The sequence below is a fragment of the Schistocerca serialis genome, chromosome 6, assembly GCF_023864345.2.
Source record: "Schistocerca serialis cubense isolate TAMUIC-IGC-003099 chromosome 6, iqSchSeri2.2, whole genome shotgun sequence".
Classification (NCBI taxonomy): Eukaryota; Metazoa; Arthropoda; class Insecta; order Orthoptera; family Acrididae; genus Schistocerca; species Schistocerca serialis.
Window position 1 is genome coordinate 471,454,549 of NC_064643.1, and position 26,813 is coordinate 471,481,361.

General features: G+C 41.6%; 1 protein-coding gene and 1 pseudogene across 1 annotated transcript in view; both read left to right on the forward strand.

The window, feature by feature from the left end:
- The window catches only part of LOC126484384 (regulator of G-protein signaling 17), an 882,604-nt gene that overhangs the window by 850,581 nt on the left and 5,210 nt on the right, over positions 1-26,813 (forward strand). Inside the window, exons 5-6 of the mRNA XM_050107876.1 lie at positions 4,727-4,788; positions 12,934-13,100. Of these exons, the coding sequence (XP_049963833.1) occupies positions 4,727-4,788; positions 12,934-13,100 (229 nt within the window). The remainder of the gene's footprint in view (positions 1-4,726; positions 4,789-12,933; positions 13,101-26,813) is intronic.
- Positions 20,467-20,584, forward strand: LOC126485298 (5S ribosomal RNA; annotated as a pseudogene).

The window sequence follows — 26,813 nt, forward strand, 5'->3', positions numbered from 1 at the left end:
AGACAAATTTCGATCTTTGTAGTTTTTTCGCTTGACGCTTATTTCGTGAGACATTTGGCCCGGTCACGGTCAATGGACCACCTTGTATGTATATATCGGGAGTGCTGAGGAGCGGTTTTCCTGGACATCTCCAAGTCCTTCGACTGCATGTGGCTCGAGGGCTTCCTCTACAGACTTTCTTTATTGGGGATTCCGACGCCTCATGTCAGACTCGTTGCGTCTTTCCTGCGTGTTCGCACCTTCAACGTCTTTGCCGAAGACAGCATTTGACAGGTAAACCAGTACAAGCGGGAGTGACGCAGTAGTCTGTCCTCAGCCACCCGCTGTACTTGTACTCCCTGTACACCACTGATGTCTCAAACACTGTGACGGTGTCGTTAGCGTGGACGACACCGCACACTAAGCTCGCTTCATGAAAACCGATGCCATGCATCGGCGTCTGCAGACAGCATGCGACGTTCTAGGTGCATGGACCACGAAGTGGTGTCTAAAGTTTAGAGTGGAGGAGGACCTTTATCCATCGCCGATCATGGGATTCCCCATCCCATTGTAGTACCTCGAGGTAACCCAAGATAAGCAACTCACTTGGAAACCACATATCCACGAGGCTTGGGGTAAAGTGTATGCCCATCTGATGGCGCTTTACCCCCTGACAAAACTAGAGTCAACGCTTCCATTACACTTTGTTGTTACGCCTTATCAAGCGCTTATCCGACCAGTGCTACAATACGAGGCCACAGTGTGCAGAACCAGAGCCGATTGCCACATCTGGGGACTCTAGAGTGTGAAGGGTAGAGCCTTAAGATTCACCGTGTACCTCTAGTGACTACTCGGGAACTTCACAAGATAAGAGGCATCCCTGTGAAAGGGAAAGAATAAAACTGCCGGAAAGTTCTACGAAGCATCGCGGCAGTGTGGCACTAGACTGACTGGAGGTCAGAGAAACCATCAACACAGAAGAAGGACCACTAGATCGCCCGACCTTCTACGGCAGTGGTGATGGGTTAACAGTACATAAACCAGCGCAGAATAATGAGAGGGAAAACACATACGTTGGAGAAAATAAAGGACCACACTTTAAGCAAAAGCAGGGACAATTTTCAGCAAACTTAACCTGCACAAAAGGGACAGACAGGACTGTCCATTATGACAAGAGTGGTTGTTTGGTTGAGGCAAAGTTGGTGGTAGTTGGTGGCCAGACCTGCTTCCTGACGCCACCACTCCGTCGGTGACTGTGTACCCCTTCTGTCTGCATCTAGAACAAATCTATGTTAAAGTGTGAGAAGGTTTTACTAAGTGTTTGGGTAGCGTGCATCTGAGGCAGAACGTGGGTACCACCGCGGTACTTACGTTCACTGGTGTTCAAAATTAAAGCAACAAACCACTATTTCCCTGTCCTGTGTCTAATTCACGATTTAATCGCGCAAACTGTCAGCAGACGTCCGTAAAATCGTGTTCTGCATGGAAGATGGCATTCCGGTCAACGAACAATCACGCCAGAGATGACTTCAGGGCACCCATTAAACGGGGTAGAGTTTTCCAGGAAGTCTCACATCCAAAATCGCTGAGTACACAGTCATAAACGATACTATGACAGGACACCTACCAGACTATGAGGTGGAGGAACATACGAAGAATGGAAGCAGGAAAGTCGCAAAATGATATGGCTCGATGGCTTAACGTGAAACATTATGTTGTTTCTCGGATGTGGCGACAGTTCATAGAGACTGGAACTGTATCCCGAAGATCAGAGCAGGACAGGCGATATTAGAAAGAGAGGACGGTTATTTGGTTGTAAGGGGACAATGGTACCGCCCTACTACTGCACGGAAAATGGCATCTGACCTCGTAGCATCCACTGGACGTGTTGCATCAAGGCAAACTGTGTACAGAAGGCTTCTGCAGAGTGGCCTTTACTGTTGGAGACGTGCTACATGCGTACCTCTGACACGTCTTCACAGAAGGGAACGTCTAGAGTGAAACCGTCAACATGCCACCTGGACGGTCGAACGGTGGGCCAATATTCTTTTTACAGATGACTCTCGATTTGGTTTGAAGAGTGATTCTCGACGGATTCGCAACTGGAGAGCACGTGAAACAGTACTTTGGGATCAAAACAGTGTGGCAAGAGACCGATGTCGAGGAGGGTTTATGTGGACCACTCGAAGAGCTCTTCATGAACTTATACGGTTAAATTGGCAAGGTTTAATTGCTGTCAGATACCGTGACGAAATTTTGGGTCCTTATAGGCAGTTACTGCGAGGTGCTGTGGACTCAGTCTTCGTACTGATGGACGATAGTGCTCGACCTCATAGAGAACGGGTAGCTGATATTTTCTTGGAAAAGGAAGAATTTGCACGCATGGCGTGGCCTGCTTGCTCTTCCGATTCGAATCCAGCTGAGCAAGTCTGTTATGCACTAGAGACACGGGTTGCATCACGTGAGAATGCACCAACCACTCGCGAACACTTGCAAGCAACTCTGCAGAAGGAATGGGCGTTACTGCCTCAACATGAGATTGACGACGTCATTTACAGCATGCCTCATCGTTCTCATGCCTGCACTGCGGCCAGAGCTGGTCACACCCCATATTGACCACATTAACCGTTTATCGGAAAGTATGTCTATATCAGTTAAGTTGGAAAAAACGAAGAAAATTTGTTTGTTTACGTTCTGTATTCTTTACATTGTTTTTACTTCACTATCATCCGTTTATACTGTTTGCTGGCAAAATAAACGCAAATCCGCAAAATTTCTGTTCGTTTTGAATTTTGGTCACCAGCGTAGTGAGATGTGACATACCGCGTAAAAACCATATATAGCTGGCAGACTCACCAGCCGTCGTCATTAAACCACGAGGTGGATTTGATCCGAGGTGGGTTCACCTCCTCGTATCTTGGAAGTCGGCTATTTAACGCACTCGGCTATTCAGACGAGTATTTGTGGACAAACATTATGTTTCAAAAGGTCTTTGAGTAACGTGTTTTGTCCGACATGACCAAATTTCTTCAGAAAACTTTTTTTTTTTTTTTTTAAATCTTTATTTCCTTTCATAATAGTTATACAATAATGACCCACTACCTTAATGATTAGTGGGTCCTACATTCCTAAATTTACAATAGCAGCTATACATTTTTCTTAACTTAACTACAGACAGTTCTACAATTTCAACTAGGCAGACTACTTCTTAGTTTACTATCTAGCATAATTTCTAGTTACTACTACTAGTTAATACTAACTGCCTGCAGCGTTACATTGTGCCAGTTAATGATATAAACCTACTTGATGCCCTGCTCATAGAGCTAATCCCTATGAGCGAGCCCCTGGCACAGGTCAGGCAAGGGTTAAATTATCGCTGCAGGTTCCTAACTTACTATCCTATTCTAATTAACTACGTCTACTTTCTAATCTATGTCATAATCGGTGCGTTGTCTTGATCAGGATTTGCCCCAGTCCCCCTGGTCCTGGTCGTGGCGGATTCCAACTATAAGTCGACCTGTCCACGAACCGGCGGTATGGGATTGGGGCGGTGGTCGCATTCAGTGTTGTCTATTTACTTAATGAAGGTCTCTCAAAAAAGTTGTCAGAACTTTCTGTGATACCTCGTTTACCAATGTATTTAGTCTGTGAAATGTCTCCTCCTGTCTTAAAAGGTCATAGGTGTTTGTGCTAGGTAACTGTTGTCTCAATGTCCCGGCTACATCATCGAAAAGGGGGCACTCATAAACCACATGGTCAGGAGTACCCTCCAGTGCGCCACAGTCACACGCAGGCGTAGCCTTTTTCCCAAACCGCCAAAGATATGTCGGATAGGGGCCATGACCGGTGAGAAAGTGGAACAATCCCCGAGTTGGCTTAAAGTACTTCATTTTCAATCTTTCCCTTACATCTGGTAGGAACTGAAAGGTTCTTCTACCATTTTCATCCGATTCCCATATTTCCTGCCATAGGTTTACCCCTCTTTCCCTAATCTCACCTTTGTCCCTGACTGGTGCTCCTATAATTTCTTCTACCTTGGTGATAACCCCCTTTTGTCAAAAGCTCGAATAATAGATATAGTACCGCCTGAGAGGTGTCAACGACACATAGTTTGACAACAGTTTCACTGCTACGATTCGCGAGATTCGTTTTCTAATGAACTCTCCCTGATAAGGTCGGCCTAATAACATTTTTTGTGGCATTCCCAACCCGTTACTCAGTGATTTAGTAATCTGCATGTGTGATAGTCAGTACTTAAAAACCGAATATCGGTCATTACAAATTTCGATATTTCATAAAGCATTTCTTACAGACTTGTACAACATACTATCTCCGACGTCGTAAGTGTACGTTTCTCCTAGATGAACATAACGCCCGCACTCCAAGAGACAAGAGACAGACTACATGAAGGTGGCAGGTTCCCTGGCCGATTCTGATATACTTTCTGCTTTGTCTTTAACAGTTTTCGACTCAAAGGTGTACAAATATCTTTCACTACATTAAACCGGAAAATAACGTGTTGCGTTCAGGACGCTAGACCTCTTACGAAGAGCAAGACCGGGGTTCTGTGATTTGCCAACTGCACAGTACCAGCAGCAACTTCCCCTTTTACGATAAAGGCGTACATCGAGTAGAAAATTTGCCATATCTCATAATCTAACTGAGGCAAGGCAAATATAGCTGTAAAGTATTTAAAAGCAACCATCCGTATCATAATTTAACTCTTTTTTTCCGAATTCTGTTGCAGGCCTTCGCTGGAAGAAATTCGGAGTTGGGGAAAGTCGTTCGACAGACTCATGAAAAGTGCCGGTAAGTATACGCATTTCTTCTTTTTTCTCCTGTACTTGAAGTAAAATGAATACCTTAATGTCGAATTTAATTTACGGACTAAGAGACTCATTACGTAAATAATAACAGATGTTATCTTCCTTCTCTATGACATCAAAGAAAAACGTAAAATGGCCAATTAACAAACAGAGACGATATTACATGCAACGGAGTAATTTTCACATCTGTCAACACCTGCTTTCTTTTGGACTGGAATTATTATATTCTTCTTGAGGCTGAAGATATTTTGCCTGTCTGATACATCTTGTTCACCAGATGGTAGAGTTTTGTCAGGGCTGGGACTCCCAAGGCTATCAGTAGTTCTAATGGAATGTTGTCTACTCCCGGGGCCTCGTTTCGACTTAGGTCTTTCAGTGCTCTGTCAAACTCTTCACACAGTATCACAGTATCATGTCTCCCATTTCATCTTCATCTACGCCCTCTTCCATTTCCAAAATATTGTCCTCAAGTACCTCGTCCTTGTAGAGACCCCCTATATAGTCCTTCCACCTTTCTGCTTTTCCTTTTTTGTTTAGAACAAGGTTTCCATCTGAGCTCTTGATATTCATACAAGTGGTTCTCATTTCTCCAAAGGTCTCTGTAATTTTCCTGTATGCAGTATCTGTCTTACCCCTAGTGATATATGACTCTGCATCCTTACATTTATCCTGTCTCAATCCCTGCTTAGCCATTTTACACTTCCTGTCGATCTCGTTTTTGAAACGTTTGTATTCCTTTTTACCTGCTTCATTTACTGCAGTCATTTTCTCCTTTCATCAATTAAATTCAATATTTCTTCTGTTACCCAAGGATTTCTGCTAGTCCCCGTCTTTTTACCTACATGATCCTCTGCTGCCCTCACTATTTCCTCTCTCAAAGCTACACATTCTTCATCTATCGTATATATTCCCCCCGTTCTTGTCAGTTGTTCCCTAATGCTCTCCCTGAAACTTTCCACAACCTCTGGTTCTTTCAGTTTATCCAGGTCCCATCTCCTTAAATTCCCGACTTTTTGCAGTTTCTACAGTCTTAATCTACAGTTCATAACCAATAGACTGTGGTCAGAGTCCACGCCTGCCCCTGCAATTTAAAACCAGGTTCCAAAATCTCTTCAAGCAGCATCATACTGTCTTACCATTATATACTCTATCTGAAACGTTCGAGTATCTCCAGACCACTTCCATGTATACAACCTTCTTTCATGATTCTTGAATCAAGTGTTAGCTATGATTAAGTTATGCCCTGTGCAAAATTCTACCAGGCGGCTTCCACTTTCATTCCTTACCCCATTCCATTTTCGCGCTTGTCTAGCCTTGCCATTTTCGATATTGAGAGGATTATATTTTTGTAAATTTATGATGATATAGTTTCAGACTGGTACATTCTACAGACCGACTTGAATAGTGGTTTCGTTGTCACTTCTTTGTAGGATTTTAGAAACTACGAGGGAGTGTTACCTATGTCTTCTGCGTTAATTCATGGGTAGGACTTCCAAAGCTCTATTTGACTTTGATACTAAATCTCATATGTCATCTATGCCGATTCCCATATCTTTCTCTAATAGCCCATGTGACAGTTTCTCATCCTCGTAGAGACCTTCACTGTACTTTCCTCAACCACGTAGAGGCCTTCGCTGTACTACTTTCACCTTCTCCTATGCATTTAACAACGAAATTCCTTCCGCACTTTTAATTTTGACGCATTTCCTTTTAATTTCATAGTAGGCTGTTTTAAGTTTCTTGTAAACTGAATTATCCTTTCCGACGACCCCCTGATTTCTCCGCAGTTTTGCTGCAGCTATTCCGCCTTGCTTCCCTTCAGTTTCTATATGTTTCATTCCTAAGTTGCTTATGTTGTTGTATTCCTGTCTTTCGGAGAACATTTCTGTACTTCCTTCTTTCGTCAATCAAATGAAGTATTCTTCTGCCGTCCTAGGCTTCCTCGCAGTGTTCTACCTTGTAACTACTATATCTGTATGTCCAAATTCTGTGATAACCTTTTTTTTAGAGGTGTCCATTCCTCTTCAATTGTTCTGTCTGCTGTGGTATTCAGTATCGCTGTATCTTCAGTCTTAGAGAAATTCACAGTCTTCGAGATGATTCTCTTAAACTTCAACCTAATCTTCATGATTTATAAACTGCGATCTGTGTCCACATATGCTCCCGGCTATTTCTTACAATCCTACGCGTGATTTCGAAATCTCTGCCAGACCACGATACATTCCAGTTCTAATCTGTCAGTGTCTCTAGGCTTTTACCAAGTATAATTCCTTCAGTTGTCATTCTTGAATAGTCTATTCGCCGTTAGCAGATGAAATTTATTGCTGAACTCCATTGGTCTTCCTCCTCTCTTCCCATTACCGAGCCCACATTCTTCCACAACTCTGTTTTCTTTTCCTTCCCATATTACAGCGTTCCAATCACTCATAATTACTACATTTTCAGCTCCCTTTACACAGTGAATTACTCGATCAATATACACACACGCACACTTTCTCTATTTATTCATCGTCACCTTGTAAAGTCCTCATGTATACCTGAACTGTCACTGTTCGGGTCGGTTTTCTGTCGACTCTGATGAAAATAATCCTGTCACTGAACTTATCACAGTAACTCACTCTCAGTCAGACCTTTCTTTTTATGACGAATCCTACTCCCATTCCACCATCTTCTGTTGCTGATATTACCCAATATTCGTCTGTTTATAAATCTGTATCTTCTTTCCATTTCATTTTACTGAACCTCATTATATCTAGACTCATTCTTTGCATTTCCTTTTCAAATTTTGACTACCTCATTTCAACTTGTAAATTACATACGCTCCACAGACTGAATAGCAGAATGTACCCTTTCTTTTGTTATTCAATATTTTTCTCATAGTCACCTCCCCTTTTTAATTCCTTCCCAGAGACACAGATGGAGGTTAATTCTGTCTTTCACCAGTGAAGAGATCAAGACACGTTTTTAATTACGGGCTACATTACCTGTAGATACACATCACGCGTCCGTGTTGCAGTGGTTTCGATTGTGTTCTGAGATCTAATTCGTTTGATCATTGTTGATTCTTTCACATTTTAATGGCATTTTCCCACCCTCAAGGGCAAGAACGTGCTCCAAACCCGTCCTTTTTTTCTTTTTTTAAAGGCCGTTGGCAGAACGAGACGACCTTCTTATAACGGAAGGCTTCGGACGTCTTTGCTATTGATGTTAATTCAAAGCTTTAGCAGCGGAGGGGAACGGTGTCAGGATCCACAAAGTTTCAATTATTGGTCAAATACAGTGCACTTAGACCACGGAACTGCTAGTCTTGAGCTATACGAAAATTTAAATAATTCTTTGAATTCTTGTACAACTTTTACTTCTGTTGGTATACACTGTGCCATCTGTCATTTTAATTGATGAAATGTGTTATCCACTCGTAATTAGTTTATATTTTGTCTTTTTCTTACTCTTATCTTTCCACAGTTGCTTCTCTTGAAATATTTTTATTGCATCTTCTCTAAGACACTCTATTTAATTGGGCATATTACTTCATGTTTCTGTTATCATTTCCCTTTTAGTTATCAGTTGTTTATTTCCCATTTAGTTTTTTCGTCTGTTGTACTCTGCGTAGGTGCAATACCTTTTTTCCCCTTTATAGTCATTTCATCCCCTCCACACCCCAAATGGGCGGGGGGAAGGGGGGGGGGGGAGGGATGTCAGTGGTACAAGCAACCCGGCCTTCAGCCAACAGACGATAACAAAGTAAACCAGACGAAAAAACAAGAAACAGATGGCAGAGATGCATACACTAAATTTAAAACTTTTAAAAGGTGAAACATAAAGTAGAAGTTTTGAGATATACGATGGACGACTTTTTGCACTGGTAGTTAAAAATGGTTCAAATGGCTCTGAGCACTATGGGACTTAACTGCTGACGTCATCAGTCCCCTAGTTCTTAGAACTACTTAAACCTAACTAACCTAAGGACATCACACATATCCATGCCCGAGGCAGACTTCGAACCTACGACCGTAGCGGTCGCGCGGTTCCAGGCTGTAGCGCTTAGAACCGCTCGGCCACCCTGGCCGGCCACTGGTAGTTAAAAACAGTAACAATAAAAGGTAAAATTAAATGTAATAAGCACACATTTAAACCATTTCAAACATGTTGCCAAAACACTTATATGTAAAAGATGCACCTTTCTGACACTAGAAATTGGAAGGACTTCCCTTGGGATAGGGAGTCAGTTGTTGAAGGGTAAAGATTGGCTGGTGGAGGGGGTAGGAATGTTGCGCTGTAAGGATGGAGGGCTGGTGCATTGAGTAGTTCGGTAGGAGTGGCTGTTGGGACAGATGGGGGAACTGGTGACACTAATGGTTGGTGTGAAAAGATGTCGGGGGTGCAAAGAAAGGCAGAAGTTAAATGCGAGTAAGGACATGTGGGGAGGGGTGAGAGAGAAAACCCTGATAAGGTGGACTGGTTAGAGTAGGTTAATGTCGGGGCTCAGTTCATGATCTGGAAGGGGGAGATGACTGAAGTTTCTCTGGGAGAGCTTGTGGAGGATATGTAAGGGGAGAGTTGGTGGAATGTGTTGGTAAAGGTGTGGCAGTGTATGAGGATTCGAAATTACAGGGGAAACAATAGGATTATTGGAGTCGTGTTTGAAGATGGTCTAGAGTACTCGGAGGTGTTAAATGTAAGTGAGGAGAGGCGGGAATGTGATGCGTTGGTAAAAGATCCTCGTAGGGGAAGGTAATCGGACGCTGAAAGCGAGGAGGAGTTAATGGCGTTCAAGAATCTGGAGGGACTTGTAGAACTTGGAAGGAGTTGGTGCAGCATTATTTGCTGTTTGGATGTCTTCCTCTTGAAATAGTAGATCTCTTTTCACCTGTGTCAAAAGTTTATTTCCCTGTTCTTTTTTTTAAAATAAAGAAAGAAAACCACTCATAATCTGCGGGTATAGATATGAAAATTGACACATAAGTCTGAAATGATACGGAATTTTATTGAGACTAGAAACAAATGAAACAACTAGCCAACAGGTGGCTGTCTTTGCAACAAGTCATTCACTCCGCATGAAAATCGTATACGAGGTCTGTTCGAAAAATTCTGTAACTTTACCCTCAAAATTTTTCTACGCTTATCTTTTACTTACAGTGCCTGGTCTCCTTTGAAATACCCTCTTCCACACTTGACACACCTCTCCCAATGCCATTTACACTTCCGGAAGCAGTCGTGGTATGCCTGTTACTGGATCGCGGCCGTGTGCAATTTGCTCGTCCATCGTTGCAAATCTTCGTACTTTCAGCGGGGTTTTCAATTCTGGAAACAAAAAAAGTCCTCAGGGAACGGGTCTGGAGAGTATGGAGCATGAGGCAGCACAGTGAATTCGTTTTTTGTACAACAGTCACGCACCAACAGCGATGAATGTGTTGCCGCGTTATCTATGCATCTTCTCGCCACATTTCAGATTGTTTTCTTATTATATTTTCACTCAGGAGTCACAAACCGTCCCAATAGTACTATCGATTTACAGTTTGTACCTGTGGCACAAATTCATGATATACTAATCCTTCGCAGTCAAAGAAAACTATCAGCGTGTCTTTGACATGTGACCTGACCAGACGAGATTTTGTTTGTCTTCGAGAACAGTTCCTGAGCCGCTGTGAAGACCGAACCTTGGTCTCAACATCATAATCGTAGACCAATATCTCATCAGTTATGGTTCTCTTAAGGAACATCTAATTTTCATTTGCGAGATCCAAAAGTTCTTCACAGATTGTGAGGCAAAGGTCTTTCTGATCTTGACTCATGAGCCGTGGGACGAACTTGGCGGCAACAAGATTCATTCCAAAATGCTGTGTCAGAATTTCATTACATGATCCAACTGAAATGTTACATTCTTCCGCAAACTCTCGGACGATGGGTCTTCAATTGGCACACACAATTTCGTCGAAGGACGTCCTGAACGAGTGTCATCTTTGACTTTCCTCCGATCATTTTCAAAACGTTTGAACCATTCATAACACCAAGAACGGCTTGCCCACTCATCGCCGTAGGCTTCCTGAATCTTTTGGTGTGTCTCTGCAAAGCTTCTCTTGAGTTTCACACAAAATTTAATTCAGACTCGTTGCTCATATAACTCTGCCATCTCGAAAACCGCAAATTATGCGACACAACGTTCCACTCAATACAGCGCTGAACAATAACAAAGAGACATACAACAATGAAACTTCCGGCAGTTACACATTAAACACAAAATGGCTCTGAGCACTATGGGACTCAACTGCTGAGGTCATTAGTCCCCTAGAACTTAGAACTAGTTAAACCTAACTAACCTAAGGACATTACAAACATCCATGCCCGAGACAGGATTCGAACCTGCGACCGTAGCGGTCTTGCGGTTCCAGACTGCAGCGCCTTTAACCGCACGGCCACTTCGGCCGGCCCATTAAACACAGGCGTGTGCAAAGAACTAACCGCATTTCTCTCCAACACACAATTTGTCGCGAAATCACGAATGTTCTGGAGTTTTTTTGAACAGACTTTGTATAAAATCAGATGTAGTGAGAGAGTTAGTTAGATGAGCCGGCAGTCATGGCATGTTGACTTCACCAGAAAAGGCAATATCAGTGAAGTTTTACTATCAGAATGGAGAATCCGCTGCACGGTGAAAGATCTCTTGCGCACACAGTTTAGTGAGGATCAGCTAATAAGCAACTACTTACGACATGTTTGGCCTACTAGGTTCCCAGACCACAATATGTGTGATTAGTGGTTGTGGGGTTATCTGAAGTCGGACGTCTACCCCGACAGTCAGACCTCATTATAAATGATGAAAGACAACATCCGTCGCCAATTTCTCACCTTACCTACTGATATGCTGTGCAGTGCTGTTTACAATATTGTCCCTCGACTACAGGTATTGTTGATGAATGAAGGCCGACATGTTGAGCGTTTGTTATAAAGAATATAGTCTTTGTTAAAAATCAGTTTTTATGCAAATTACTGCTTTTGTTTCATATGATGCCCCAATGGTGTTCATTTTTTTTTACTTTTTTGGTTTCAATAAAACTTCATGTCGTTTCAAACATGTGTGTAAGTTTTTACCTCTCTGCCTACATTGTTTCAGGGTGTACTAAATTTTCAAATGTTAATGGACTTTTGGGTCATCCCGCATATTTCTGAATATTCATTTTATCAGTCTTTTTCTTCCCAGCTTTACACAGGTAGACGGCAATAGAAAACTCAGAAAAAATCCTTGCCCAGCACTAACGACAGTTACTAATGGAATAGTCTAGAGGACAGCTTCATCCAGCAATGAATGTCAAATACACAGGGTTTCAAAAGACGACTGCGTGAATACTAGAAAATACCACATAGAGCATCTCTCCAGGATTTGCACTCACATTACAGGTGCTCATGCGTACCCTTCCTGGCGCAGCAAAAGTCATTATGTGCATCACAGTCATTAAAGTAAAGTAAAGATACGACCGCAACCTGCTTTGGAAATTTGTTCACTGTGTTGCCTATCTGCAGGAGCGAACTAATTCGATGCGACAATACGGAGTAGTTGACTGGTTGGCTAATTTGGGGGAGGGGACCAGACAGCGAGGGCATTGGTCCCACCGGATAAGGGAAGGGTAGGGAAGGAAATCGGCTGTGACCTTCCAATGAAACCATCCCGGAATTTGCCTGAAGCAGTTTAGTGAAATCGCGAAAAACCTAGATAACAATGGCCGGACGCGGGTTTGAACCGTCATCCTCCCGAATGCGAGCCAGTGTGCTACCCACAGCGCCACCTTGCTCGGTAGGGAGATTTGTGAGAATGTTCCGACACACCTCTGCTGGTAAGCTACGCAACTACGCCATGGCGCGCATTATGAATCTGAACTTGGAGAGACACTCTACTTACTGATGCGTGTAGTTTTTCTGTTTTCTGGTATTTATTCTGTCGTCTTCTGAAGACCCGGAAATGTGAATAATCCTGCATATATGTAAAGTGCATACATATATATATATATATATATATATATATATATATATATATATGTATATATATATATATATATATATATGATGTATGTATGTATGTTTGTGTGGTACTACAATTGGAGTAATTAAGAAACTTTTATCCGATTTACAGCCGGCAGAAAGGTGTTCCGCGACTTTCTGCGCTGTGAATACAGCGAAGAAAACATCCTTTTCTGGCTTGCTTGCGAAGATCTGAAAAAGGAGTCGAACCCCGATGTGGTTGAGGAGAAGGCCAGGTTCATCTACGAGGACTACATCTCTATCCTCTCGCCTAAAGAGGTAACTATTACTAGATGTATAGCGTGACCTCTGTCATGGCTATCTTTATTCGGCCAAAGCAAATAATGGATACAGTTGTGTTAGTTTTTGAGGGGATTTCAGCTTTCCCAGTCGGTGTGCTTGCTCTGAGAAAGCTAATAAATCTATATAGTTAAGACGCACGTTGCGTATTCCCCGTGTTCGGTTTTAAAGTGAGAAAGTAGAATGTGACAGTGTTATAGGTTTGATGCAGCTAAACACTATCTTTTACAAGTGTCTTAATCTCTGCATAACAACTGCAACTACAGTCATTCCAACTCACTTACTGTATCCAAGGCTTTGCCGCTCTCTACAGTTTATATCCCGAACACTTACTTTCATTACCAAAAGAACTTTCACTTCGTGTTTCATAATGTATCGCGTACGCTCTAAGACAAGAAACGGGCACAGCACAAAGAAATTTCTCGAATTGGATGGAAATCGGTAAATATCATGTACATTTACGAACAAACGAATTATTACAAATTCAGAAAAACTGGATGATTTATTCGAGGGATTCACGAGTTGAGGAATTCGGTAACGCGCTAGTGCATCTTTGCCCTTATGTAAACAGTCATTCGGCTTGACATTCATGGAGAGAGGTTTCGGATGTCCTAAAGGATATTGTGCCAAATTCTGTCCAATTGGCAAGTTAGATCCTCAAAATCCCGACCTAGTTCGAGGGACCTACCTGCAACAAATGTTTTCAACTAGACAGATATTCTGTGACCTTGCTGGCCAAAGTGGGGTTTGGCAAGCACGAACAACACAGGCAGTAGAAACTCTCGCCATGTGAGGCCAGGCGTTATCTTGCTAGACTGTAAGACAAGGCTGGCTTGGCGTGTGGGGCAACAAAACAGGGCGTAGAATGTCATCGGCGTACCGCTGTGCTGTAAGGGTGCCGCAGATGACAACCAAAGAGGTCCTGCTCTGAAATAAAATGGCACCCCGAGCATCAGTCCCGGTTGCCGCGCTGTATAGAGGGAGACAGTGAAGATGGTATCCCACTGCTGCCCGGGGCATCGTTACAGACGTCATAGGTTGTCAGCGGGGCTGAGTTGCAAACGCGACCGTCGCTGAAGACACTTTTACCCCAGTCAATGAGATTCAAGGCAAAGACGTGTCTGGAGATATCCCTTACGACGGTAGGATACCGACCTGACTCTCGCCCGCCATACAGTTCGACAGTCAGGAGTGATGGTCTGAGGGGGCATATCTTTTCATATCAGGACCCCCTTCGTTGTCGTGCACAGCACCCTTTACCTCACAGCGTACATGGCTGTAGTCTTCATCACGTTTTGTTGCCGTTCATGGCAAGCCATCCAGGGCTTACATTTCAGCAAGATAATGCCCGCCCGAACACGGCGATAGTTACTACTGCTTGTCTTCGTGCTTGCCAAATCCTACCTTTCACAGCTAGGTTGCCAGATCTCTCCTCAATTAAGAATGTTTGGAGCATTATAGGCAGGGCCCTCCAAGCAGCTCGGAATTTAGACGCTGTATCGCGTCAATTGGACAGAATTTGGCACGAGCACATCCAACAATACTATTAGTTAGTGCAACACCGAATAACTACTTGCATAAGGGCCAGAGGTGAACCAACGCGTTATTGAATTTCTCAATTTGTGAATCTCTTACTCTTGTATAAATCATCCAATTTTTCTTAAATGGCACTCATTTATTTGTACATGTGCTTCTACCGATTTCCGTCTGATTCGTATAATTTCTTCGTAGTCTTACAGTGTGTGCAGCGTGGTCCATTGATAGTGACCGGGCCAAATATCTCACCAAATAAGAGTCAAACGATAAAACTACGAAGAATGAAACTTGTCTTGTTTGTAGGGGGAAACCAGATGACGCTACGGTAGGCCCGCTAGATGGCGCTGCCATAAGTCAAACGGATATCAATTGCGTATTTTTTAAAATAGGAACCCCCATTTTTTACTACATATTCCTGTAGTACGTAAAGAAATATGGATGTTTTATGTTGGACCAATTTTTCGCTTTCTGATAGATGGCGCTGTAATCGTCACAAACTTATAAGTACGTGGTATCACGTAACATTCCGCCAGTTCGGACGGTATTTGCTTCGTGATGCATTACCCGTGTTAAAATGGACCGTTTACCAATTGCGGAAAAGGTCGATATCGTGTTGATGTATGGCTATTGTGATCATAATGCCCAACGGGCGTGTGCTATGTATGCTGCTCGGTATCCTGGACGACATCATCCAAGTGTCCGGATCGTTCGCCGGATAGTTACGTTATTTAAGGAAACAGGAAGTGTTCAGCCACATATGAAACGTCAGCCACGACCTGCAGCAAATGATGATGCCCAAGTAGGTGTTTTAGCTGCTGTCGCGGCTAATCCGCACATCAGTAGCAGACAAATTACGCGAGAATCGGGACTCTCAAAAACGTCGGTGTTGAGAATGCTACATCAACATCGATTGCACCCGTTCCATATTTCTAAGCATCAGGAATTGCATGGCAACCACTTTGAACGTCGTGTACAGTTCTGCCTCTGGGCACCGCAAAGCGGCGTAATATGCACTATTGGGCAACGGAAAATCCACGATGGCTGCGACAAGTGGAACATCAGTGACCTAGGAGGGTTAATGCATGGTGCGGCATTATGGAAGGAACGATAATTGGCCGCCATTTTATCGATGGCAATCTAAATGGTTCAATGTATGCTGATTTCCTACGTAATGTTCTACCGATGCTACTACAAGATGTTTCACTGCATGTCAGAATGGCGATGTACTTCCAACATGATGGATGTCCGGCACATAGCTCGCGGGCGGTTGAAGCGGTATTGAATAGCATATTTCATGACAGGTGGATTGGTCGTCGAAGCACCATACCATGGCCCGCACATTCACCGGATCTGACGTCCCCGGATTTCTTTCTGTGGGGAAAGTTGAAGGATATTTGCCATCGCGATCCACCGACAACTCCTGACAACATGCGTCAGCGCATTGTCAATGCATGTGCGAACATTACGGAAGGCGAACTACTCGCTGTTGAGGAGAATGTCGTTACACGTATGGCCAAATGCATTGAGGTTGACGGACATCATTTTGAGCATTTATGGCATTAATGTGGTATTTACAGGTAATCACGCTGTAACAGCATGCATTCTCAGAAATGATAAGTTCACAAAGGTACATGTATCACATTGGAATAATCGAAATAAAATGTTCAAACGTACCTACGTTCTGTATTTTAATTTAAAAAAACCTACCTGTTACCAACTGTTCGTCTAAAATTGTGACCCATATGTTTGTGACTATTACAGCGCCATCTATCACAAAGCGAAAAAAGTGGTACAACTAAAACATTCATATTTTTTTACGTACTACACGAATATGTAACAAAAATGGATATTCCTATTTTAAAAAAACGCAGTTGAAATCCGTTTCACCTATGGTAGCGCCATCTAGCGGGACAACCATAGCGCCATATGGTTTCCCCCTTCAAGCTAGACAAGTTTCGTTCTTTGTAGTTTTTTCGTTTGACGCTTATTTCGTGAGATATTTTGCCCGATCACGATCAGTGGACCAACCTGTATAGTGATTTGGTACCAGTTTTAGTATGGATGGGTCCTTCATCACACGCCGACTTGTGTATGGCCACAATTTCGGAGGAAGTTTTGAAGTGATGTCTAGTAACACATCTTTTGTTCTGTAGCCAGTCAGAGGTTATATCTAATATCTTTGCCGTAAAACAATGGTACCATTCCCAAATCTCTTTGTTTGGTGCCCGTTCATAAATAACATTTTAAGAAGGTAAAATTTGTGGCATTATTATTTTTTTAATATTCGCTATGCTTTATGAGGCTGTTCAGACATCCACACAGTTTTGTGAATGCTTTCGTCACTTCTTGCCCTGAGAGAAAAACCGAATTGTTGCTCATCTCTAATCCCCAATCTCCAGATAACTGTTTGAATAACCAGAGATTCACGCACACAATGATGAATTGTCACAAAGCAAATGCAAAACAGCAAAACTTACAACAAACAAATGCAAAACATTATGTTGGAGACACGTTTACATTTGTTAAGAAAAAGTAAATTAATGCGCTTCACGACTTTTAACCATAATTCAGGCATGCTTAATCAACAGCATTCTCCAGGAATAAAACATACTAGCGTACTAAGGGAAACATCTTGATTCTCTGGAACTTGCACTCTGGCAATAATAGGAAGAATCATATTCTAATATCAATCTCTCCCCATACGTCTTACTGCTAGAGCCCGCGCATGGTCGTTACGTAAAAGCCATACCTTTTACGGGTGAGTTATGTGTATACGGAAGACGGGGGCATATTACCGGCTGACGTGCGCCGTAGCACGGGCTGGTGCAGGGCTGGTGGACGTTTATCACGGTCGCATTGTGCCACTACATATATTCGGTGGTACCAGTTACTGTTTCCCCGCCAGCAGCTTTCAATTGTACATTTGACACGTTTTATATCTACAGGACGAAGATGACTTTTGTTCCAGAGGAATACCAGTGGAAGAACTTTCTTGTTAGCGATAAATTTATTTTAAAATACAATTCAGTGTTGGATAACACTTTGCACATGATTTAGCGCCTTACGCCATCTGTTAAAAATCAAAAAAATCTTGACGAATAGTTAAACGTATTTTCTATCAAGAATATTTTGTTCATACAGCGACGGCGTATTTAGAAACCTAGCAGCCTAAAAACCACCGTTCTTACTATGACTCACAACATTTTAAAAAAATATTTTTAGTTTAACTGCTAGCTTTCAGTATTTACCAAAAAGTTTCAGTCCGAGAGCGTTGCTGCAGTGTTTACGAAACATACCGTCACTCCATTGCTGGTATATAAGCACCGATATGAAGACAAGAGACTAGTATGGCATTCGTGTCTTTCCGACGGCATGCAGTAAATGCGGAAACGTGAACCATGGCAACGTTATTATCAAACTCGTCCAAAGCAGGACCAACGTGCTGTTTTCTTTTCTTGGCTGCCGTAGGACAAACGCCGGTACACATCCATCAGAGAATGAATTATGTGTGTGGAGTAGCACGTCTGTCGAAAACCATCGTTGTGGAATGGTGCGTGACAACGGGTCCCCAGTCCCAAATGGCGCAACTCCAAAGTTGCGCCAACTCGAGTGGGAGTCATTTGAGCATTCGGCCTGTAGTCCTGATCTCCCCCCATGCCATTTTCAAGGCTTCAGTCCCTTAAAAAAAAGGCCGTGTAGTAGCGACGATTCCTGCTGAACGAGGATGTGCAGCAGGCAGTTAGAGACTTCTTCACGCTGCAGGACACGCTATTTTACAGCAGGGTATCTTCAATCTAGTGCGTCGACGGAATGATTGCCTCAGTGCTCACGGCGATTTTGCCTGACTGGCTTAACGAAAATGGATTGTATGGCCTTCTAACGAAAACTTTTTGATCGCATCTTACATACACTCTGGAACATTGAAAATAGCGCACCAAGAGGGGAGCAAAAATGAAATTTATTAGATTTAATGATATACAGGGTGAAAAGTATTTAAACCGACAAACTCTGGGAGGTTATAGGGGACATCAAAACAAATATTTTTCCCTAATGTCATTTTTTCCTATGAGGAGTATTTCAACCGGTAGAGGAAGATTTATCTGGCGGCAAATTAATTAAACCAACAACCACTTTTCCATTTTTTATGAGCAAGAGACAACACATTAACACAACCCAATTTCAATTACAATAGATTTTCAAAAATGCCTCCATTGACACGTAAACAAAGGTTACACCGTCGGATCATGTTCTGTCTTACACGGGCAAAAACCCCAGGAGTATCCTGAATTGTTCCTGCTGCTGCTACTATCTGGGCAACCAGATCCTCTTCTGATGCGACAGCATTTGCGTTAACGAAGAACCGCACTTGATGAGCTCTAGCAACTGTGACATGTGGGTTATCTTCACTCCAAACATGCGAATTGTGCATGTTGAAGACTCCATCACGCCTGAATGTTGCTTCATCGGTAAACAACACAGAGGATGGAAATGTAGGATGCATTTCACATTGTTCCAGGTACCACTGCAAAAATTGTCCCTGGGTGGATAATCAACTGGTTCCAGGTTGTAGACACGCTGTAAGTGAAATAGACGTAACAATTGCTCTCAAAGGACTGTTCTTACATTCGTCTGATTCGTCCCCATGTTACGTGCAACTGCACGAGTCCTGATTGAAGAATCCCGCTCCACATGCTGCAAGACAACTTCCTCAAATTGCAGCGTTCTTACAGTGCGACGGCGTCCCTGTCCAGGTAATCTGCTAAATGACCCGGTCTCACGCAGACGTTGGTACACAGCAGCAAAAGTCGTATGATGCGGGTTACGGCGATTAGTTTATTGTTGTTGACAAAACTGCTATGCATCTTGTCCGTTGTGGTGCGCTACGTAGTACGCACCAACCATATCAGTGTACTCACTCCAGGTGTATCGCTCCATTAGTAAACTGAGACAATGCTCTACTACACTGGTGGACAGCAGTCGCCTACAACTGAAGATCGTAATACGGCCTCTAACAACTGAAGAGCGACCTCCACCGGTTTAAATAATCCTCATAGGAAAAAATGACATTAGGAAAAACTATTTGTTTTGATGTCCCCTACAACCTCCTAGAGTTTGTCGGTTTAAATACTTTTCACCCTATAGATAGAGATTAAAGTGATCCCAAGATCAAGACAAGTACGCAAATAGAGTGAGTACAAGTAGACAAATACAGTGGAACATTAAAAACGAGTTGGACCACCTTTTGCCGCAAAACGTGCCGCAACACGGTCTGGCATGGGGTTGATTGAATGTCTGATGTTGTCCTGAGGCTGAGTGGCCAAATCGTGAAGAACCACCTCCAAATCATGTACACAGTGACACAGCGGCATCTGGCTTTACAATTAGATCGCTAGACCCGAATAATAATTATTTGAAAAAAAATGAATTTTTAATATTCATATCTCAGCCCCCTATAAATTTCTAACCCCATGCAGAGAGTCCTGTAAATTTGTGAATTTTTAATAGATTTGAGACGAAAAGCATGGGGCACATGCAATAGATAACACTACAGAGGTGAACTATTCATGCATCAGTTAGTAAGCAAGTAAGCAACTCTTCATGCAACAATTACGTATTGCATGCTCCAAACGTTTTTCGTTTTAAATGTTACAAGAATTTTCATGGCTATTAAAAATTCACTATCACAAATTTTCGGAGCTGTCTGTATGGGACTAAGAATCTGCATGGGGCTGGGATCAATTATTTTACATTTTTTGGTCTTATTTATAACATGGTACATTAAAAAATTTTATTTAAATAATTATATTCTGCCAACGGCCATACCGCAGTGGTAACACCGGTTCCCGTCAGATCATCGAAGTTAAGCGCTGTCGGGCTGTGCTAGCACTTGGATGGGTGACCATCCGGTCTGTCGAGCGCTGTTGGCAAGCGGGGTGCACTCAGCCCCTGTGAGGCAAACTGAGGAGCTACTTGACTGAGAAGTAGCGGTTCCGGTCTCATAAACTGACATATAGCCGGGAGAGCAGTGCGCTGACCACATGCTCCTCCAGATCCGCATCCAGTGACGCCTGTGGGCTGAGGATGACACGGCGACTGGTCAGTACCGTTGGGTCTTCCAAGGTCTGTTCGGACGGAGTTTTAGTTTAGTTTTAATTATATTCTGCTTTTTAGTCATAGCAGTGTAAATTTTTCAGTTGAATTCAAAGATTTTGATGAGATTACAACTGAGACGTGTGGTAAACTTCTCTTCATCTGACTGAAACACTATATCAAGCCACTGTACACATACCTCATGGGAAGAATGTGGAGGTAAAAATTAGAGAGTTCGAACTCGTGTGGAGGCTCAGCAGCAATTGTTCTTCCTGTGAACCACTGAAATAAGAAAAGGGGAGAAAATGGCAGTGGTATGCAAAGTACTGTAACAATATCACTGTACATATATCTCATAGAAAGAAATGGAGGTAAAAATTAGAGAGAGTCGAGCTCATATGTATGTTTACCACCAATTGTTTTTCCGTAGAACCACTGGAATAAGAAAAGGAGAAAATGGCAGTGGTACACGAAGTACCCTCCACCAAAGAACAGGAAAGAAAGTTAGTTGCCATTGCATTGACATCCAGTTCTGAGCTACATTTAAAATTTCAAGTCTACAGCTCATTGTGGTTAGTTTGAAATCAATTGCAAAACATCCAGTTCTGAGCTACATTTAAAATTTCAAGTCTACAGCTCATCGTGGTTAGTTTAAAATCAATTGCAAAATTGGTACTGAGCAGACAGACAAGAAAGCAATATCCATCTCCTTTTCCCGCCCCCCACCCCACCCCCCGCCGCCTGTCTGGGGTCTTGCCTTGATGTGCTTATCCACTTACATACCTTATCCCAATTCTACCTGCATGACACATTAGTCCTGCAGGGCAGCCGTGATGTCAGGCGTTACCAACCCATTTCACCCTCACCCCTTTGTATGAGAGAAAAAATTGAATTTATTTTGCATTGTCGTTTGGTCTGATCTGTGTTTAATATTTCTAGTCTCTAACTCATCAGGAAGATAGGTTAAAATCAATTGAAAAATTTGTGCAGATAGATAGGCAAGAAAACGATGTAATAAAAACGCGGCAAAAACCGCAATGAAGTATGATGTACAAATAATACTGAGGTCGTGTGGGACAGAATGTCATAAAATTCAAAAGCGACAAATGCTCATAGAATTCGTTCTCCACAATAGGATAATGTCTAATTATGGAGTGGCTGGTCGTAATTGTGATTCATGTGAAGCAGCGGGCAGACGTGCGAGCACACACACACACACACACACACACACACACACACACACACACACACATACATACATACATGGTGAGAATGTTTAGACAAACGAAGTGACAACCATATCGGTTACTCTGGCAACTTCTCAACGAAGCCATCCACGTGCCTTTGAAGGAAGGAAGTATTATATGGCTCAGTGACTGCGTTCGTGCCTATGAGAAAAACAAGCCGTAAAGGTGCTGTGAACAGAGAATAAGCTACATTAATCGTATCAGATATATTACTAATTAATCCAAACATTTTAGATCATCTAGACACTAATTTACACACTACATTTTAAAACGTTTGTTGTAGTTTATGCGTCATGCATAAGTATCCTTGAATTGATTTTTCCTTCGAAATTTTTTTATTCTTGGATAATAATTTAATGTATATTCATCTGTTTATTGATAGCTGAGCTTTCACTAAGTAGATCAACGCGAGTTTAATCGAATGAACAACTATTACTTGTTTTTCAAAAAATAATACACCCTTAAAAATACGCAGAAGCATCATTTTGCACATTTCGTTCTAAATTTTATGCGGCTACATTCATCTGCATAATTTACTTGTTTTTGAATTTACATCAGTTACTGCAATATCCTTACGTAGAGTAATACTAATTACTTCCTTTTGTGTAATACATGACATTTTCCTAGACGATGAGTTGCTCCAGTATTTTCTACCGATCACTATAACTGAAATTATCCATGACTGCTTTTTTACAGAGTCTTTGCTCCCAAAACTTGTGATTATTATTTTTTACAAAAACTGTTGATGCCGTTCGAGTTTAGGCCTTAATATTTGCATAACATGTAAAAATACCGTGAATTAACGATGTTACAGAGAACAGCAGCACACAAATAATAGAGCTCAACATTTTAATATTCAGTCTTAAGTAACGTTGATTACACATGAACCGATGTTACGAATTACCCGCTTGTTAAATAAGTTTCCACCCGTTGTCTCCTGAAACGTGAGAGGCGCATTTAACAGGACGTCTACAGGGATTATATTCGCTCACTCTTTCACTTGCATGCTTCCCTAAACTAATTCATACTGCAGGTAACTTTCTCTGAATCAGATTATTTATCAAAACAATAACACAAAGCACATAAAAAAAGAAGCCAAATTAGGACGCAAACTTACTGGTATCGTAACTAGGTTAGGATTTCAGAAAGAAATGTGTGTGAAAGTTGAAGACAGCTGATTTGCATATATTTCACCAAAAAAATTAAATTCTATCATGTGTATAGGAGCGTCAGTTCCAGAATCAGGTGGACCAAGTTAATTTATTATATTTTGACTAAAATCACATTTGTATCCTCGAGATGATCATGTATTGTATCCCAGTTACTGAGTTAGATTTCTAAAATAATTTCAACAGTCTCATTATTATTTTTGGGGTGAGGAGCAAAAGTTTACACTGTTGCCAAAACTGGCATGCGATTCGGTACTGTTTATCGTAGCATTTCTCAGGAGCGATGCTTACGCCAGTGTTTTGCTTACGTATGATACTGCCTTACCATTGAGTTTACCACATACCTCCAGACCCCAATCCTTCAGCGATGACACAAACACAATTCTTACCAAATAAGCCAGAAAGTGAGCAGTAAAGAAATTAATAGGTTGTAAGGAGTCTGTTACTAGATTACAGTTAATTAACAGTGACTCAATCGGTAGAAAACACTATATAATCAGATTCCTGCACTAGTTCTTTTAGGGATGGGATTCTACTCTCTTACAATGGTGACCTGACGTCTGAAGTAGAAGGAAACAGACTTTTGGTACTGAGGATGAGCGAGGAAAATCTTCACTGCATATTCACTACCTTCGACAGACGTTGAACGCTGCTACTTTTACTATGGCTGTTTTCCCCGTCATACCTATGGTGGTTTATTTTTCATGCTTTTATTTTTTTATTTTTTTATGGCATATTAGGTAGGGACAACTCAGTTCCGTCACAAGATACTCTAATGAGCTTGACGCCTACATATAACTGCGTAAGCTTTCGCCGCTAGAGTCAGCCGACACAAAAGCTTTCTGCGTATGGTATTGCGTCATAATATATAAAACTACTGCTGCTGAAGAAAAACCAACGTTTCGGCCACGGTTGCGGCGGTCTAATGACCCAGAAGAAGGCCGTTGCAACTGTGGCCAAAACGCTGGTTTTTCTCCAGCGGCCGTAGTTTTATACATTATGACGCGGTACCATATCCAGAAGACTTTTATGTCGAATAACGCGTACGATTCGGACCGTTTGCCAAATGTCACATCGGGCGTTAGTTAACAGGTGGGGACACTTACAGTGACGTCGCAGGCCATCTGTCAGTTCGTTAGTGACGAAATTTCACTTCTTTAAAAGGAATGGCTGGATTCTTTCGGTAAACACAGGATACATAAATGATCTTGAAGAATTCACAGCAACAAACCTGAAGTACAACAGTATTCTTCTACTGTCTGTAGGAATACGTAAGATCAATCAAGTTGCGATTGTAACTAAAACGAATAGTTTGTACATAAACGAGGATCCTGGCAGTTACCTACTCCAGTCGACCTGACTAACATCTTCCAAGCTTCTCGCAGATCATTCTAGGCGAATGACGCAGTTTGTCATATTCTTCGTTCCCCACTCATAACAAATAATCAAACATTAACTCACTAAGCACTCATATTATTCAGTTACCTTTTATCTACTAGGAACCACGGACAATTGACATACATCATTGTTCCCTACTTCTTCTCCAGTACTTCAACTTTTCTGTGTATGTCTTCGTTTTCTCTCAGCCCCATTGTTCTGATCCCTATACTAAATTACTTTCATTTTTAATACTTTCTTCTCAAAACTCACTCTCCCTAGCGATTCATCTGCTCTGTCCAATCCTTTCTGTATATCTTTGCTCGCACTTTTCGTGTCTTCCTGTCTCAAAGATACTTTAAAATTTATTTGGTTAGCTTGTGGGAGCCATGCTTTAAATATATTCAAAGACAACCAACAGCCTCTTCCGTGCTGTTTCTGCCCTATTGCCTTGTATGCTATGTATTCTTCATCATTGCCTCTTCTTTTTCAGAGTTCTCTTGTTGTTAGCAAAACTAATATTTTCCATACAGGTCTTATTTACATTACATCTCATCTAACTTATAATCCAGAAATTAAGATTCACTGGCATATAAGCACTTCCGTTTATTATTGCTGTATAGTATTTTAATTATAGAGGAGAAATATCTCTGGAGTGATTATGGTCACATCATTATGCTGGGATTGTTACGCGACTTATGAGCAGTGTTTGTTCATAGTTTAAGCAAAGACCAAAACATTAGTATTATGGGTATTTGCATCATTTTTGCGAATTCAAAGAGAGATTCTAGACTGGCGAAACATATAATTTTCTTAGGGAAATACTGTTAAAATCTGAATATTATCTTGCTAGCTAGACAAGGTGAAATGAAGCCTTGTTATCACTACGTATTTACAAGATAAGAAACACGTAAATGTAACAGAATCCAGTCTTCCACTGAATGTATACACATTTCGAGCAGCGTTAACCTGCAAACACGGTTTATAAATGTCAGCCTGAGTCTTTTCGTCCGCTTTATTCAGATTTTCTAATCATCACTATTTCTAGCAGTAGTCACAGTGGGAAGCTATTCTACTGGTACTGAAACGTAGAACAGGAAGAACCGCTATACTCGATTTTATTTTAGTTTACCTAAGGATGGACACAGATTAAATGCACTGTAACAGAAAATAGAAACTAAATGCTTCCATCCCTAGAAATATTTTACAGTGGTCTCGAAATACTACACAGAGAAATGCTTCGACGAGGAAAATTTTGTGGTTGAAGGACAAGCCCCCCATTTAAGTGTGTGTGTCTGAGTGCATGCGTGGGTACGTGTGTGTGTGTATGTGTGTGTGTGTGAGAGAGAGAGAGAGAATCAGTAAGTAAATAACACACTGAATGGGAAGAGAAGTAGACAAGTACTATACAATATTCATTTGGAAAATCCAGTGTTTTCCTTCTTCAGATTATTGTCTCCACTGTTCGGCTAAGGTAAATAAAATGTTAGTATGTAAACTGTCATCTAACTCCTTTATAAGTGCCATACTGTTCACTCCCCTTTTATGCTTCTACATTTACTTTCCACTTCACAGGTAACAATGAATGATTAAAATATACTTTGCAAGGCATAACTTTAGTGTGGCAAGTTTTTATTTTCATATGATAGTGTCTGTACAGGTGAATGAAATGTATTTCTCTCTTTTCATCTTTGTTATGAATTTATTAACTCATTAACTTTTTTGTACCTTTTATTCTTCAATGTAGTAGACACTTGCACGTAAAACATAGCAAACAAATTCATTAAAATATTTAATATCATTAAGCAAGGAAAAAGAATATAAAATCTGTGAAAAAGATGCATATAAGCATGTGATAAGATATGCAGATTTTTTTCAGATTATAACTCCAAATTCAATGTCTTTGAGATATTTTTAATAGTTCTGGCGTACCATGGAGCCATTTCACAATGCTGAAGCAGTATGATTGAGTATGTCCGAGACTCACCAAAGCGAAAATGTACAACAAAAATATTTAAAGATAGTAATGGCTATTTCTTCTATTTCATTACAACCAAATAATATCTTAGCTGTGGCACTTGTCTCAAACAGCGAAATGCCCTTTAATTTTGCTCTTCGAAGTTTTAAGCCATACCAGAGTCATGTGACAAGATGAGCAGTGTATGTTTTCAGGAAAAAGTTTGTGTTCTGTGTCCCGGAATGCTCTATGGTTTTAGTTTAAGAATTAAGATAAATATCTTTTGTTGCGGGTATTCTAAGTGAAAATGTATGCC